We start from the raw sequence: 17,302 nt of genomic DNA on the forward strand, positions 1-17,302 counted from the left end.
TTTTTTTAAAAGTGAAGACAATTTGCAATTCTAGTAATGACACACAAATTTGATGCACAATTTGTCTTCACGGGCCACATAAAATGATGTGGCGGGCTGTATCTGGCCCCCGGGCCTAGAGTTTGACACCTGTGTTTTATAGTAAACAATTTTGTGGTGAACAAATAAACAGCATCTCAGGCAGTGACTTAAGCCTATATAAAGAATACCTTTTATAAAAAGTTGAAATTGCCATGACAACAGCCACGTCCTCTAAATGACAGCGGTAGAAAATACGATTTGAAGATAGGTCTTGGAGGTAATTATATTTTATTGCTGTTTATGAAAACACATCTGTGAGTTCCTGGCTGCTTTGGACTCGGTAGATAACGCTGAGACGAGTGGCAGGTATTTGTGGAACAATAAAAGCTGGATTTATTGGCTTTGGCAGGCCTGGTGTTGGCAGGAAGTGGCCTCATTCAGGATCTGATAAAGCGGGTGAAACACAGCACTTAAAGTGAAAAAAACATTTTTAGTTAGGTCAAGGAAACAGACTGGTTGGCCTGGACTTCTCTCAAGCTAAAGTTGAACTTGTAAGGACTGATTTATTGAAATTCTAGTCACTAGAATTTCAACAAATCAGTCCTTTATTCTTTATTGTTAGACCTCTCGTTGGAATGAATGACAAGCCAAGCATTATTTGAAATAATTGTATTGTCCTACAATAATTTCTGGTATCATAACACAGTAAATAATAGTAAATAAACCGTAAATGCCATTACGCCTTACTTTTTTTCTGTTTTAAATCCAAGTGGTGCTGGGTTGTTTTGATTATTTGTAATATACTGCCACCTTGTGGTAAATATAGTTATTCACATTGTGACCCAACGTGCATTTAAATATTCCGGTATCCACGCTTCTGTTCCTGATACGGAATTATCTATTCTTATTTCAAACATGGCCATGCAGGCAGAATTGTTCAGAATTAAATACACTGCAAATATTATGTCAGTGTCGATAGTAAATCAAATAGACCAAGATATGTGGACACAATTATTGGAAATGTCAAATTCTCTTCTTTGTGTGTCATTTCTTTCAGAGTGGACGAATTGTGAGAGTGAGGGATGCTTCTGGCTGTGGAATGATGTAACGCTCCTCCCTAAGCAGGCGTAACAGAAGGTCCTGCATGTCGAGGGGCCACCTGTAGATCCTCGTGTTCTGAAGCCAACTAGGGACATGTCTCTGTCCCCAAAACAAAACAAGGGAGGGAGAAATCACAATTAAATACATCAGCAACTTTCACATTGGTGCAAGGAGTTCAGCACATTATCATGACAACAAGGTAATGTTGTTTGAGCATTTATTATTTATGTCATTTATTTACTCACCTTTGTTGCATTGCAAAATAGCACTGGTATAAGTCTGAAATTCAGGCAGCCTTGTTGGATGAATTCATTCTGGATCTGCACCAACAGCAAAAAAAATAAAATAAATAAAAATATGTGCTCCTAAAATATTTCACTCTATCATACATTTCACAATGAAACATTTTCTGGGTTTGTAAATAAATTAAAAAAAACAAATTAATACATAAATAAATACACAAATAAATAATGTGATGGACCATCAGATGAGCATCCCTGCCCTAGATAGACCATGATGGTTTGGCAGGCACTCAAGAGGACCAAATATTGTACATATAAAAAATAAAAAAAATCAGCAAACATGTGCCAATGCTGCACTTGTGGAAGCTCACCTGATTGTGGATATATTTGGTGTGTAGCCCGTGCTCATCATCATTATCCCCTTCTACATCCTCCTTGTACTTGGGGCTGATTGCCACAATGATGAGGACGGATTTCTGTAAAATTTGCATGATCAATTGATGGCATCTTTAATTTTACTCTACAAATCCAGGACTTACATCATTCAAAAATCTGTCCATCCATCTGGTGAAGCCCATCCGTATGGCCGGAGTATCAAATATGTCAATCTATAAATAAATAAACAGTGGAGGTGTGTATATAGCATTTGAGAAGGGACGATTGTGACGAGAGTTTGGAGCCTACAGCCGGTTTGAAGCCCTGACTTGTTAGAAATTTCACAAAACCAGTCATTTCTTCAGCTGTGTCCACTGAATATGTGATGAAAACATTTCCTACAAATACACAAAGACAATTGCAAACTTCCATCCAGCCACACAAATAAATACAACAAATATATTTACGAAGTGTTACTTACTATATTCATCAGGGAGCGTGACGGTCTTCCTGATCTCCCTCGTAGCTGGTACGGGATCTGCTTGAAGACGATAATCTAAACTGACCTCACACATAACATCTTTAGGGGCTGCCCCAGGTTGTACTTGACGGGGATTTGGAATATTGTGATATTGCATTCTGTTTCCTGGATGGTTACTGTAGAAGAAAAATAATGAGAGTTGCAGTAAAATAATACAGAAATGAGTGATGTTCAATACCATGTTCGTTCAAAGGGTCGAGCTCTTTGGTGTGGACACAAACCGTGTCCAAGACAATTCTCCTGCTTTGGACTGACGCCTGCAAAGACAGAATAGTAGACACTCAATTATTATGTAAATAAAAATTTGAACAATTTTCATTTGAGAAGCAATTTTTTTTTCCTCTAATAACAAACAGCTTATATTTTTAATAAAATTTTGTGAAGAACTGCAATGTGTTTTTACAGACATTTCCAGTGGGGCAATATTAAATAGAAAAAAAAAATAAAACGTACATTGGCCATGTTTATGTGCAGCTGGGAAGCGTGACGGAACATAGTGGCCAGCGTTGACACCCGACATGAGTGGGAGAGGTTGCTCCAAACCATCTCCATCATCCAATGAACAATCAAGCCTGTTTTGAGGTTCCATAAAACCACAATGGTTATTTTCTCCTTGTTTTTGAGGCCAAACAGAGACACCCTGGCCAGAGGTAGGTGAATTTTTTAGTTCACTCTGGAAATAATGCTGAAGAAGTCTCTCTCGCTTGACATGGATGTCCAGTTCTCCAGTCTGCTCCCAGCTTCTATTGTTCTCTGGTCCACTCCACTTCTGGCAGTCAAAGTCCAGACTGGAGGGTGGCATGCTTTCATCCACCTCGATAGGAATGCTCCGATGGGTCCAAAGGCCTAAAGAAGCACAAAAAAAATAAAAAGACAGTTCAGTTCACTACAGTGATTGGTGCTGAATATTTAGTCAAATATCTTTCTTACTTTTTGAAGTGGCCATGTAGTTGCTGCAAAGAAACGGCACAATTTAAAAAAAAAAAAAACATGAATAGAAATATACATTGATCGACCTCGGCAAAAGTTTGTTTATTAAAGGAGGGGGAAAGTGAAACATTCATGCTAAGGCTGTTTCTAATTACATTTTTGTTTCCATATTTTTTTAGTTGAATAACAGAACAAAGGATTAAGATGTGCTACAGACTCGATAAAAAAATTATATATATTGTTAATTTTACAATATTTGCCGTGCCTTTAATCTGGGCTGAGTTATGCATAACAACAATATGTGCTCACCAGTACAAAGTCAACACCAGTGCTCGGAAACACCTGACAGGTAGCTTCTTCCAAGTAAAATCTAAATAAAAGTTTAATAAGTTAAATGAAGCTTAAAAATATTGAAATGAAGAATAAGAAACATCACACCTTTCTGGAAGTGCTTCGCCCTTAACCTCAGGTTTAACCTGTTCTCACACAAACAGGAAATATTTCTACTGCCCGCCCCCTCGCCTTCAATGGCCAATCAGAGCAAGGCTGCAATGCCCAACCTACCTTTAAATAGAAAGGTGATTCTAAAAGGAGCACACACTTGATAAAGATGACATGATGAAGTTAGTAGTAGTTTATTTATTTTATGTTTAAGGTTATTCTTATTACAAACATAAAGAGTTGAGAGGTGTGGCAAGACATGTTACGTCACCATGACAACACACCTGACAGTTCCTGGTTAAGAAGAACGCCATCATGCTGAAGCAACCTTCCAATAATATAAATTTTAATAGACTTTCTTGGGACATGTTTTGTCTCAATATCTCAGGTGTCGTACATTTCTGTTTCCTCGAGTTTGCTCGTCTGAGGCAGGTAAACATCACGGTTGTGAGTTGACGTGACCTTATGTTCTGACAGTGAGAAGACTTTCACGGTTTGCGTGAGGAAGGAGGAAGCCTCCCCAGTCGCAACTTTACAAGTCACCACCCGAAGCAGCTCCTGCCGGAAGCGACCGCTGACCATGCAGTAGAGCAAGAAGTTAGTGGTGGAGTTCAGATTCTGGAGCATGTTAGCCAAATCACCGGCGACATTGATGGGGATTCTGTAATCGTTTCTGTTAAAGTTCTCCGTGTTGTACTCGGTCCTCAGGATGCAGTATGTTACAAATCGAGGCAGGCTGAGCACCACAAAAGCCACAGAGACAGTTCCCAGCAGGAGAAGGGTTCTTCTCAACATACCCCTTGTGCTGCGTCCATGTATGACCCGACGCTCCTCTTTTGTGAAAAGATTGCTGGCACGGCATAGATGATGCCCGATGAGGTAATTAAAGATAATAACCAGCACGATGGGAACACCTCCTGAGAGAAAGCTGGTTATCCATACAATGGCAGTGGAGTAGATCTCATTTCGGTATTGACATCGAGGCAGAGTCACGTTTTCTCCATCCACCATAATGTCGGTGGATACAACAACATTAATCCAGCCTAGCGGCACCGAAACCAAGTGAGACACCATCACGATGGCCACGCAGGTCAGCTTTGTGACCTTTGTCTGTGAAAAGTCCTGCTTGGCCGCTGTGTTTCGAAGAACCAGATAGCGCTCAATGGTGAACACCACTACAATCCATGATGAACTGTAGAGGGAGCCATACTGCAGGAAGCTCAGGATGCCACACCAAGGGTAGGAGTGCCAGAAGGGCTGCAGCAGCCAGAAGGTGAGAGTCAGGTCGATGAGGATCACCCACACCAGGTAGAAGGTGTCCACAATAGCGAGACAGCTGAGATACACCACGGCTGTGTCAGACATGCCACATTTACGGAAGCAGATCATGTAGAAGGTGAAGAGGTTTGCTGAGAATAAAAAAAGCCAGAATCAAACCTTACACCCCTGAAATGTGAGGCGACGTGGTAACCAGTGTACCACCGTGCTGCCCACGTCACAAGAATATACAGTAATATATATATTTTTATTTGTTTGCACAGTAGAGTTTATCAATCTGCTCCAGTAAAGCAATATTAAGTTCTGTAAATCATACCAAACTGTAGGGCGTACTTCCGCCACAAGAGGGCACTAAATGACCGTCGATGATCTGAAAGCTAGAGTGCCGACTTTAATTAAATACTTGCTACTAAATTACTCGGGGTGATTCATCTAAATAAACAGCAAAGTATCTTGTGTAATGTTCTGTTTTGTTTTTGTTGTTGTCCTGCTGTCATGTTAACTACTTGACCGCCATTTTCCTTATTTTGGGGATTGATTTAATTGGTTAATTGTATCAATGTGATTATTAAACACGGCGGTTTTTGTAATGTGCAGTGTGATTTTAATTTCTTTTTATTTCATATTTCTAAGCGTTGAATTATTGTTTTGAATCTAAAAAATATAAATATTATTTATTTATTTGTAACTGAAATAGGACTACACATGACCTATAAATGTAACAAATCTGGAGGGGAAAAAATAAGACAAATAATAGCTTAGATTGTTAAACGTTGCTATAAATTGGCAAAATAGTAAACAAAATACTGTCAAGTACCTGGAATACCCATCACGCAAAGGAGCGGGTAGTAGATCTTCTGAAGAGTGACCAAGGTCGTGCCTCCAACAGCCTCCATGGTCAAGCAATAGCTCACATGCTCATCTCTGCAAGGAAGCAATCACACAACATTGTATTATACTACTTAATAAGCAAAGTGTAGGTACTTCAATACAACTTAATTAAATATACTAGTTACACACAAAAACATAAAATACAATTTGAAGGTGCATCTAAAATGAAAACATTTTCAGAGGGCCTACTTTTTAGTTGATCTACAAACGACTGTGGTCTACAGAAGAAACTAAATGTAAAAAAAAAAACATTATTGCATGAACCCGCTGTACAGTACATTTGCTTATTGAAAATAAAAACCATTGTTTTTCATTTCTGTAAAGTATCTGTACTATATAATTATTTTAATAAAGATGGAAAACAACTGCATTCCAAATTACTAAACAAACAATTATAACTTCATAATAATTATAATTTAAAAAAACTATTTGGGTAATGATCCTTTAGTATTAGCAAACCCACAGAAATTCTTAATTTCTTTATCTAAAAATAATATGTATATATTTTTTCAAACTCCTCATAGCCTTTGAAAATTGAAACTCGTAAGCACAACTAACACAATTGTCACATTACAGGTGATGTTTCCATAAAATAACTCAACAGAAGTAAAAAATAAAATAAAACCAACCTTCATGCAATCCTCTGTTATCATAATTAACAAGCAGAAGAGAAATATCATGAGTTAGATGCAAAAAAAAAAAAAAATTAACTGCACATACCTGGTAGTTCCTATGGTCTCATTTCAAGTCTCCCCTTGCTGTGTCGAGTAACTATCCAGATGTTTATAGCGCCACAAGTACACAACGATATGGTCGAAATGTGGAAGGAATGGGTGTGACTGCATTAAAAGCTTTGGGAGGAGTGACGAAGGAGTCAGTCCACCTTGCAGATGATGGCACTCACACTAATCCAGAACATTGTGCAAAACACTTTCAAAATTTCACAGGTTGAAATGAACAATGTGCATATGAGTTTTGAAATGAATACATCACAGTATCATAGTCAAATAACATATGCAAATATGCCTCCATGGGGACTATCACGAAAGCAAGGATGAGATCACAGAATTGTTGGTGTCTTATCAGTTGGGGTTCAATAATAATTTGCATATAATGCAAATTTCATTGCAATAAAATAGCTGTAAATAAATCTGAGTCCATAGTGCAAGACTAATTTATGTTAAGCCGGTCAATCGTCTGGACTTTGCTACACTAGTGAATTGGAAATCAAACATCTGAAAACAAACAACAGTGATGATGCTCAGGAAAATTTTGTAGCTCATGCATGAAGAAAACAGCGAGCATGGTACAATCAATAGAACGTCACTTAGAAACTGTTAGTTTATTGTCCTTTTGACCCTGAAAAAAGACATCACTTAATTAATAAAACATTTTGATGTTAAAAAAAATGGCATAAGAAGCATAATTAATCAGTTTGCTGTACAACTGTTGTTACCCACTGTAAACAAATGGAAAAAAAATCCTGCAATGACAGATCACATCTTGCATACTTCTTAAAGTACAAGATTTCCTCCAAAAGTGGCTCAGGCTTTTTTTTAATGTACCAAACTGCAAAGGACACCAATTGTTTACATATTTAAGACGCCCTTATTTGTACAAATCCCTGTGAAAGGATAAAGCATCTACAGGGGCGGAATTTATTTCAATAAGTGTTCTTTCAAGTGGCTATAATAATTGAGTTATTTTCAGGAGAGAGATTTATATCTTGAATTGGACGAAAGAGGGTGACCATCAAATCCGTGAGAGGTGTTCATTCCTCTAAGTGCCCCTTACATCTGGTGACGTAAATTGGAGGCAACTAGAATATTTGAGGAAATACGGTAAAAAAAAAAAAAAAAGAGGCATCTGTTTGCGCAGAGGCTTTTATTTGCTCAAATCGGCTGATGGACCTGGCAACCATAGTTCCCTATTTGAGGAAATTAAAAATGGATGCTAATTGTGTAACAATGACTTTTCCACTAGGGGTGTCCCGATACGGTTTGACTTCTGATACGATATCGATATTGATTCGATATAATATCAGCAGACATGACACATGGATTGGATTTCTGAACTGACTGACTTGGGGCAGTAGGCGGGGGGACACGAAGAATCCTGGCAGGGTTTTTTTGAGGTTTTCCTTGCCCTTTTGGGAGCTTAAGATCAGGGGATGCTTTGAGGATAATTGTCAATTTTTGTCTATGTGAAGCCCTTTGAGACTGTTTGTGATTTAGGGCTATACAAATAAACTTGACTTGACTTGAATCTGTTGCCAACCAATCGCAGAGCACAGAAATCACAATCACACCTACAGACAATTTATCGTGGTATCGGGACACCCCTATTTTCCATCTGATCACAATTTGGGAAAATGTTAGGGGGGAGGGATATGTTGACAATCTGTACATGGTCATTTAAAAAAAAAAAAAGTATGATGTGATTCCAGACAGCAGTATCTATAAGACAGCAAGCAATCTGGGGGAAGCAAAATAAAACCTCAGGAGATGGAAGACATAATCAGATGTGGCGGAGGATTGGGTTTCAACGTAATCTGCAGGAATTATACACAGACAGATGAAATGGTTCTTCACCTTCACTTTTGGCAGATGAAAAATATTTCTTGAATTGAAGCAGACATACAAACTAAAACAACCCTTTTAAAAAAATATTTACACTGAATACAAGTATCGCATCCAACCCCTGCCTCCAAACTCACCTCTTATGGCATAGCAGACTTCATACACTAGAGGGGGTGTAGGAAATGAAATGAGTTGAGCGGAAGGATGCTTTGTCCCCCAAAATAAAATAGTGACAAGTCCAGGAAGATTCCAGTTTGTTTTTGTTTTGCATCCAGCTCCAACCTAGAGGCAGGGAGGAAGAACGTTTAGAGGTTGTCTCCGGGCTGGTACTGAGGCTCGGTGGCTGTGAAGTAGTCCTCCAAGAAGGCCTGCAGGTACTCGAAGGTGGGTCGCTCCTCTGCGTCTTTCTTCCAGCATTGCAGCATGAGCTCATGCAGGGAGATGGGGCAGTCCTGGGGGCATGGCATCCTGTAGCCTCGTTCCACCTGTTCCAGCACCTCACGGTTGTTCATGCCTGGAACGCACGGGCAGAGGGGTGAAAATATTTAGGCAAGACAAACATCCAGTCCACTAGGTGTCACTGTGTGCTACGGTGCCAATACACTCCATTTAAAATTCAGTCTTGTCATTTATATAAGAGGGGTTCATGATTATATATACATGTATGATGTTGATGCTTATGCGTTTTAATTGCTTTGCCGCCACCTTGTGGCATCTCTAGGCTATTACAAAAACAACAATTTTGTCGGCCGTCAAATATTTTTAGATTTACAACAGGGAACGGCTCCTCGGATTGTCGAGGTTCCACTGCATTTATATTTTAACATTTATTGAGCTTTTCAAAACGTGTTAAAGAGCTCACTCACGGTATTTTATGCAAAAAACAAAGAAGCTAATCCCTCCGCTCAGTTGCATCCTAACCTTCCTTCCCTTCTGCCTTGAGCACAACTCATTTACAAATCCATCTGGACGTGCGTATTATTCCTCCCATGTTCCCTTTTTTCCCGGTCAGAAATTTAAGTTGCCCTGCAGGCAACAGCAGTAATCAAGTGTTATCTCACATTTTGGCAAGGGAAACAAAGATTACCCAAGCATTAAAGAACCTTTTACTCTCATAAAACGGCATGAGGGCGGCCGGAGGCTTTCACAGAAAAAAAAAGTCTCAGCAAAGGCAGCTAGATTTAAAAGCAATACTCACCCGGGTAAGGCACTCGACCCTTGGTGACTAGCTCTGTCAGGAAAATGCCAAACGACCACACGTCCGACTTGATGGTGAACTTGCCGTACAGCGCAGCCTCCGGGGCGGTCCACTTGATGGGGAACTTTGCACCTGAATGGATGACAACGATGGAAGCAAAGGTCAAACCTAGAGTCGGTGGATGGACAGCAGAGAGGAAAAAAAGACTGACCTTGCCGTGCGGTGTATTCGTTGTCTTCGATGAGTCTGGCGAGGCCAAAGTCGGCGATCTTACACACCATGTTGTCTCCCACCAGAATATTGGCAGAGCGTAAATCTCGGTGGATGTAATTCATCCTCTCTATGTAAGCCATACCTGCTGCCACCTGGCACAGAAGAGCACGCCTGAATTAAATACCAGTTATGATTTGCTGCAACATCCAGATTTGAAAAAAAAAAGCTGTTCAAGAGTTAAAGTCTGACTGTACTTGATGAAGTACTGTCGACACACATCATGTCCCTCATTTTTTCCCATTAATGGACTTCATTTAGCTGGCTTCTCAAGGGGTTCGATATCTCTGCCCTTGAAGTTGATTGCCCTGATTAGAAATATGCGTCCTAGTTAGCCAATGTATCAGTCAGGTGGATTATTTTCTTTGTCAGTCAGAAAATCGGCTTTTAGTTGTTATATCAATCAGAAAAAAAATCAAACAATCAAAAAAAAAAAAGAACAAGCACAGAATTTAATGACGCTGATATTTTGAGACTGATGATAAATTTGAAATGAACAAAAATCTGTAGTTTTGAAACAATTTGGTTCATTTGTGTTTTTCCACACCTCTTGATTCTAAATCACAGGTGTCAAACTCAAGGCCCGGGGGCCAGATACGACCCGCCACATCGTTTTATGTGGTCCGTGAAGATTATATTATATAATTATATAATATGAGGTGCTCATACATTTATTTGGGTTGACAGTCATAAAAAATGGCCCTCCGAAAGAAGCTATGAGTACAATGCGGCCCGCCAAAAAAATGAGTTTGACACCCCTGTTCTAAATGATTTTACTGTTTTTGCAGGATTTATAGTTATTTAAGAATAAAAGGGGCGCTTGTTTTATAATTGACTGAAAAAAAAAAGACAACATACCTGGGCAGCCATATCCACAAGATTGGGCAGCTTCAACCCTCGCCCTTCTCCGTCCTTCAAAAAGTCCAATAGACTTCCTACAGGGCAATATTTTATATTATCAATCAACACGAGTATAACACAATTTATATTAGGGGAAGTTTTTAAAACATAAAAAAAAATGGCAGAAGTGAAACAAAAATATCTGCAACTAACAGCCAACAAAATTAAGACCCACCACAGTTAACATTGCCACCGAACAAAGCTAATCTAATACCCGAGATGGTTCAGCTAGCTGCATAGGTACTGCTGTTTTGGTTAGCAACTGAATTAATTCCAAATTCATGTACCTTTGCCCATGTACTCTGTGACAATATAAATAGGCTCCTCAGACACGACAGCGTACAACTGGACCAGCTTGTCGTGGCGGAGTTTCTTCATGATCTGAGCCTCCTCCAGGAAGGACTCAGGGGACATGGTTCCAGGTTTCAGAGTCTTCACAGCTACCTTTGTGGTGCCGTTCCATGTTCCTGACACATGTAGGCATGAGTATACCATTAGCACATTTTACACCTCAATCACATCGTCCAATCAGAGATGATACGTTAGGCATGCACAAAAAAAAAAATTGTACTACAGACATCGATGTAAACATGCCACACAGCAGGAGATCAGGAGACGCTATGGGAATCAGATCATCTTTACTTCTCAGGCACACGGCTTGAGCAGATAGATAATTAATTGGATAAAAGATTTAGAAGGTACTTTGATTTGAATTTGAAAAGCCATCAGTAGAATCCAGTGAGGATTGAAGAGCTACAATGCGCCAACATGGGAGCAGATAATCCTTCAGAGGATGATTAACCAGGGCAAGCCTGTAAGCTTCCAACTGTGGGGATGCCAGTTGCTCTAACATAACATGACTGTGGCACTGCTGTTACATAATCAAAAATGGACCACTGTAATAGTTCTACTGATCTCATTCTGTGAGAGGATGTAGAGGGGTGACTCAAAGGGAAGTTGGAGACCATCAACTCGCATGCTTGGAAGGTTTTAAGTAAGACTGAATATCAGTGTTGCCCATTTTTTTGGGAAGAAGGTTCCATCAGCTTGGTAAAGGTGCTCAGAAGCTGGGTGTCATCTGGGAAAAAAATTATTTCCAGTATCTGCACATGGAACTGTAAATATCTATGGTGTTATATTTATCAACAAATACATAATAAACAATTGAAAATATAAATATATTTTATTAGCAATATAGAAAATACGCTGAATGGTGAATGAATTTTTCATAAATTCTTATATTATATATTTAATGCTTATTCAGTTTGTATGTAAACAAACTCTCAAGGGAAATTCTATCTTTAATAAAAAAAATTCTAATCTCACAAAGCAGTGTATAAATTTAATTCTGAACACTGATAAAAATAATATTCCAGTATCTGCACATGGAACTGTAAATATCTATGGTGTTACATTTATCAACAAATACATAAAAAACAATTGAAAATATAAATATAATTTATTAGCAGTATAGAAAATATGCTGAATGTTGAATGCATTTTTTAAAATAAATTATTATATTATATACTTAATGCTTATTCAGTTTGTGAGTAAACAAACTATCAGGGGAAATTTTATCTTCAATAATAAAAAATAAAAAAAATTCTAATCTCACAAATCAGTGTAAAAATAAAATTCTGAATACTGATAAAAATAATAGTCTTGGGGGGGGGACAGTACTCTTACCGTAAAAAACCTCAGCAAAACATCCTTTGCCCAGCCTTAACTTCAATTCAAGGGTTTCTCTTCTGATCTCCCAGGCATCATGACTCAAGCCCACAGTGTCAGGGATGTAGTTCACACACACGCCAGTTAATTTAAAGCTCAAACCATTCGCATACTCTACAAGGAGGGGAGGGAAGGCATACAGGGTTAACTAATGAGGAGTACATGCAGTTAAGGTTGATGAAGGAGGCCAACTTTGGACTAATAAAACGGTTTCCCTGCAACATCTCCAAAGGAACCCCCCCGCAATCGTTTTGGGGTCTCAACTGTCCTTGTGTGGCCTCCTCCATACAGCCCCTTCATCTGAAGGTGAATGGATCCATACCCATCCAGACTTCCCCAAACTGCCCATTCCCAAGACGCTTTATCAGCTGCAGTGACTCCCGCGGGATCTCCCACACATCTTTGGTTTTGACTGACAGGTCAGTGAGGCGGGGCATCCCTTTGTGGCAGGGAACCACCAAGCGACAACAGAGACCGGCGGCTCGGTCTGCTCGGGCCACGCAGTAATGCAGAAATAAGAGAAGAAATGCAATAGAGAAGTTGACGAGACAAAATTGCAGCAAAGGGGAGGAAGAAATTCACTTGAACTGCTGTTCAGATGAATTCTACAGTGCAGATACATGTGAGCAGAATGCACCCTAATACGATTGTAATGTCTTGGAGAAGAACATTTGTCAGACTGAGGAGGCTATGAGGAGTGTCCCAATACTTTTGTCTATCTAGCCCAGGGGTGTCAAACAGATTTTTGTCGCATTGTTGTCAAAGTTTTCTTCGGAGGGCCATTATGATCATCAACACAAATAAATCTATGACTGCCTCATATTATATATTGCACAGGTGTCAAACTCAAGGCCCGGGGGCCCAAATACGGCCCACCACATCATTTTATGTGGCCCGTGAAGACAAATTGTGCATAATATTTGTGTGTCATTACTAGAATTGTAAATTGTCTTCACTTTTAAAAATATATATATATTTTTTAAATATTTGACCAGTTTTTACTGATTTGAAAACGAGTTATTTGTCAGTTTGTTTTGTAGCTTATACTGTATATAAAATGAGGTGATCATAAATTTATTTGGGTTGACAGTCATAATGGCCCTCCGAAAGAAACTATGACTACAATGCGACCCACGAAAAAAAATTGTTTGACACCCCTGATATACAGTATGAATAACTAGTTTTCAAATCTGAGACAAATTTTTAAAAACAATGCTAACAATATCTCTATTTTTTTAAAAGTGAAGACAATTTGCAATTCTAATACTGACATGAATTTGATTTGTCTTCGCGGGCCACATAAAATGATGTGGCGGGCCGTATTTGGGCCCCCGGGCCTCGAGTTAGACATCAACAATTTAGCCTATTTATGGACATACGGTCATAAAGCAAGTTCCCTCCCTTTTAAGGGTCTCTCAACCTGCAGATGCTTTACGATAATGACGGTAATTAATGTTAAGAGCTAATCTGAATTCTAGGAACGTATACAAAAGTAGCAGTTAAACATAAAGCACAAACAAGAGAAGCAATATCTAGGCTAGGCCCGTTTAGGTGCCTGAGTGGTTCACCAGCTGCTTCCATTTCGATTAGCGCCGCTCAGCATCACTTTATCCGCTGAACGCTGTCTCATGAAATCAAATGTCTTGCTTTTACTCCAGAGGAAGCTCTCGTTGTTTGCTTGTTATCGATTAAACCGGTAGATTAGGCCCCGTGTTTCCGTCTATACAAGCTGATAAGTGCAAAGACCCCCCCCCCCCCCCCTTTTCTATCCTCATGCGGGATAAACATCTAGCCTCCCAACCAGTAATCCGCAGGGTGTTTACATGGGGCAGTTAAGATGAGATAAAGGCCAGAGTCTCACCCATGAGGGTGCTTAGCTGGCCGTCAAAACCCATCTGGGACAATTGCCTGCTAATTTGGTTCTCTCCTGTCATAAAAGCTGCCAATATGTGAACTGTATCCACAGCAAACACAAATCTTTTCCTAGAAATGTAGCAGCCCAGAAAGATGGATTGGAATGATAACAATTTGATCTCAGTTGAATCAATTGCTCTCCATTATAGGTTTTTTTTTCCATTTTGGAGTTGGTCAGCATGCACTTGGCTCCCCCTTGGGGGCACAATGTTCATCTGACCTGGAAAAACCAATGGAGGATTTCAAAGAACATGACCAGCTATTTTCATTGTGGTATTTTAAATGCATTGACGCAAAGACTCAGTGAAGATAACTTGTACTCAGTGTTTTGATTCCTGTTTTTATTGATCCAATCCAATCAGGGCCTGTTGCAAGCAAGAAAAATAAGCCATAAAAGCAGAAGCCTTAGTGCGTTGTCACTTGAAGATAAAGTATCGTGTGATATTTTAGGACCTGATTAAAACGAGACTGACTGCAGCAAAGGGGGAGAAAGAACAGTTAATTACTAAAACATTTACTTTGGAAAACAATGAGCAACACAATTTTCTGACATGTTACAGACCAAACCAGTAACTGAATATTTTGTGCATTTTTTTTTAATCTATTTTAAATAAATCTCCTAATTTTGAATAAAATAATTAAGGAATAAAAGTAAATTATTTTGTTGTTCTTCATCCAATTCATCGATTAATCGTCGGAATAATTGACAGCTTAAGTGATTATTGTATTATTTATTACTTTAAGTAGTAGTACATAACATTTATATCATTAAGTATTTTGTGTTTGTGTGTAATTGTAAACAATAAATGTATAATAAATATTTTTACAATTTTCATGAACATATTACGATATTCCTTTAATAAATTTCCCTTTTGATTTGATTACAAATTTTCCTTTTTTCACTGTTTGACTGGAATAAATTCATCATGCATCTGTTTTCTATGTCGCTTATTCTTATTAGATGAGTTGAAACTTATCGCAGCTGACTTTGGTGATATTCCCTGGACTGGTCGCTAGTCAATTGCAGGCCACATATTGACACAAAGCAAAGTGTGATAGGCAACAATGAAAGTCATAATGTAGCATAAGCAGCGCTAACGAAATAAGAAGAGCTGTCGTACCTGAATAATGCTGAACCAGCTGTTGTAGTGAATCAAACTGAGCCCTAGTGGTGATGTAGTAGCCACCGCTGTCCAACTTGCGGATCTTATAATGTTTGACATGGTCGCCTTTCACGTCATCCCAGTCCCGTATGGACAAGGAAAAGGCACCTAGGGGGCGTAATTAGGTTTTTGCGGATGAGCGGGTTTAGCCACATATTATTTTGACATAGAATCAAAAATATTGATAATTTACCCTTTGTGGTTTCACTCTCCCGGATGAGGAAAGTACCCCGTGGGTTCCCAGTAGAGAGCAACTGTCTCTCGGCCTCCTTTCGCCCCAGTTTACCAAAATACCAACTGTAATTAGAGGAAGCTTCACGTTAACCCAGTGGCAGTACTAGTTGGAGACAAATGAAACCTCACCTCTTTGGTACTAATTAACTTGTAGCAAGAAATTTGGGAAAAAAGGTCAAATTAAAGATGACCGTATTTTCCGCACTATAAGGCGCACCGGATTATAAGGCGCACCTTCAATGAATGGCCCATTTTAAAATTTTGTCCATATATAAGGCGTACCTGATTATAAGGCGCACTTTCGTCTTTTGAGAAAATTGGAGGTTTTTAGGTGCGCCTTATAGTGTGGAAAATACGGTAACACTTGAACACACAACATTTCTTTCGTCATTTATAGTCGAGTAGGACTGAATATTGTTTTGAAATGAGTGATTTTATCAAAACATTTCTGTTATTCCTGTATTCTGTCTCGATTTAGCACTTTGACACACACGCACAATCTTTTTTTCTCTACTTACTCCTCAGCCTGGATGGAATCCACTGGAGCCACGTAATTACTGGGGATATAACCACTGCCACCAGTGGTGAGCGAACGAGCGTCCCACCAGTCCCCTTCACTGGAAAAGTTTAGAACAAGAAGAGCAGAATGCTTTAGACTTTCTCAAGTCTCTTGAGTTGGCATACTTTGTGCCACTGTGCAGTATATCTCCTGATTCACAGACAGTTTGGAATTTATATGGTCTGGAACCACCCACATTGACTTACCACAGTACTCTTGTGTTTTCTTTTTCACTGCTTTCTGGTTTCCCGTTTTGGATTTCAGTACGGCCCAATTTGACGCGGTTGTGTTTTCCCATTTTTACCCCAGCCCTGCATCTGTTTTTTTTTTTTTTTATCCTTCACTTCGCTCAGCGATTAAATTCGAATTATTGCCCTCACCTTAGTTGTTGTGGTTTTTATATTTTGTGTTTTTTTTTACTTTTTAATCTTCTTTTAATCTTCCTTACCTTGTCTGGCACTTTAACGGACAGCGAAAGAATTTCATTGTACAAAGAAAAAGTGCTTTCCTTTTGTACACATGACAATAAACGCTTCGAACAAGCAAGATCAGCATCATCTAGTCACATTATTAAAAAAAAAAAAAAAATCAAGCTAATTGCTGCTTCATCTTTTGTGTTAATCCCTATTTTTCAATTTGAAAGTGGCATTTTTTTTTCTTATACTAATACTTGAATACTTTCTTAACTAACTAACCTTTTAGCTCACCAGCCATTGTGGCTACTACAAGAGCTAACAACAAAATGGCATCACCCGTTTTATTTATGCTGAATAAAGGTGTCAGAGGATTGCCTAAGATTTACTCGACAGCTTCAAGAGGGAAGCCTCGGGAGGGTCTCTAATAATCTGCATTCTGAAGGAGAACTGTCTGTATTTGTGTTGTGTAACATATTGAAATTTGTGTCTCTATGGAGCCTGGGAGGGAAACACTGGGAGGG

At 39.0% G+C, this 17,302-nt stretch overlaps 3 protein-coding genes across 8 annotated transcripts in view; all 3 read right to left on the reverse strand.

The window, feature by feature from the left end:
- Positions 1 to 675: 675 nt before the first annotated feature.
- Positions 676 to 3,726, reverse strand: traf3ip2a (TRAF3 interacting protein 2a). 2 transcript variants are annotated; one of them, XM_088362518.1, is made up of 11 exons: positions 3,649 to 3,726; positions 3,520 to 3,580; positions 3,211 to 3,233; positions 2,734 to 3,126; positions 2,459 to 2,537; positions 2,221 to 2,396; positions 2,049 to 2,137; positions 1,904 to 1,972; positions 1,736 to 1,840; positions 1,368 to 1,442; positions 676 to 1,221 (listed from the first exon to the last, which is right to left on the reverse strand). In XM_088362518.1, exons 3-11 carry the CDS (start codon positions 3,224 to 3,226, stop codon positions 1,075 to 1,077), a joined length of 1,149 nt encoding a protein of 382 aa, XP_088218644.1. In that variant the 5' UTR covers positions 3,227 to 3,233; positions 3,520 to 3,580; positions 3,649 to 3,726; the 3' UTR covers positions 676 to 1,074. The 2 variants fall into 2 exon arrangements, with proteins under 2 accessions (XP_088218644.1, XP_088218645.1); XM_088362519.1 differs by lacking the exon at positions 3,520 to 3,580 and having other exon boundaries at positions 3,649 to 3,708.
- LOC148381797 (putative G protein-coupled receptor 139) lies at positions 3,725 to 5,904 on the reverse strand. Its single transcript, XM_088362520.1, has 2 exons — positions 5,747 to 5,904; positions 3,725 to 5,060 (listed from the first exon to the last, which is right to left on the reverse strand). Exons 1-2 carry the CDS (start codon positions 5,823 to 5,825, stop codon positions 4,036 to 4,038), a joined length of 1,104 nt encoding a protein of 367 aa, XP_088218646.1. The 5' UTR covers positions 5,826 to 5,904; the 3' UTR covers positions 3,725 to 4,035.
- Positions 5,905 to 7,689: 1,785 nt separating this feature from the next.
- The window catches only part of fynb (FYN proto-oncogene, Src family tyrosine kinase b), a 36,455-nt gene continuing 26,842 nt past the window's right edge, over positions 7,690 to 17,302 (reverse strand). For 2 of the 5 annotated variants that reach the window (XM_088361531.1, XM_088361532.1), the window contains 10 exons: positions 16,325 to 16,423; positions 15,766 to 15,869; positions 15,531 to 15,680; positions 12,818 to 12,982; positions 12,454 to 12,609; positions 11,055 to 11,234; positions 10,726 to 10,802; positions 9,809 to 9,962; positions 9,598 to 9,729; positions 7,690 to 8,913 (listed from right to left, as the gene is read on the reverse strand). In XM_088361531.1, the coding sequence (XP_088217657.1) occupies positions 8,705 to 8,913; positions 9,598 to 9,729; positions 9,809 to 9,962; positions 10,726 to 10,802; positions 11,055 to 11,234; positions 12,454 to 12,609; positions 12,818 to 12,982; positions 15,531 to 15,680; positions 15,766 to 15,869; positions 16,325 to 16,423 (1,426 nt within the window). In that variant the 3' untranslated portion in view covers positions 7,690 to 8,704. The remainder of the gene's footprint in view (positions 8,914 to 9,597; positions 9,730 to 9,808; positions 9,963 to 10,725; positions 10,803 to 11,054; positions 11,235 to 12,453; positions 12,610 to 12,817; positions 12,983 to 15,530; positions 15,681 to 15,765; positions 15,870 to 16,324; positions 16,424 to 17,302) is intronic. The other 3 variants (XM_088361533.1, XM_088361534.1, XM_088361535.1) reach the window with 3 other exon arrangements.

This window comes from Syngnathus floridae, chromosome 19 (genome assembly GCF_059516105.1).
Source record: "Syngnathus floridae isolate MCC-2025c chromosome 19, RoL_Sflo_1.0, whole genome shotgun sequence".
NCBI lineage: Eukaryota > Metazoa > Chordata > Actinopteri > Syngnathiformes > Syngnathidae > Syngnathus > Syngnathus floridae.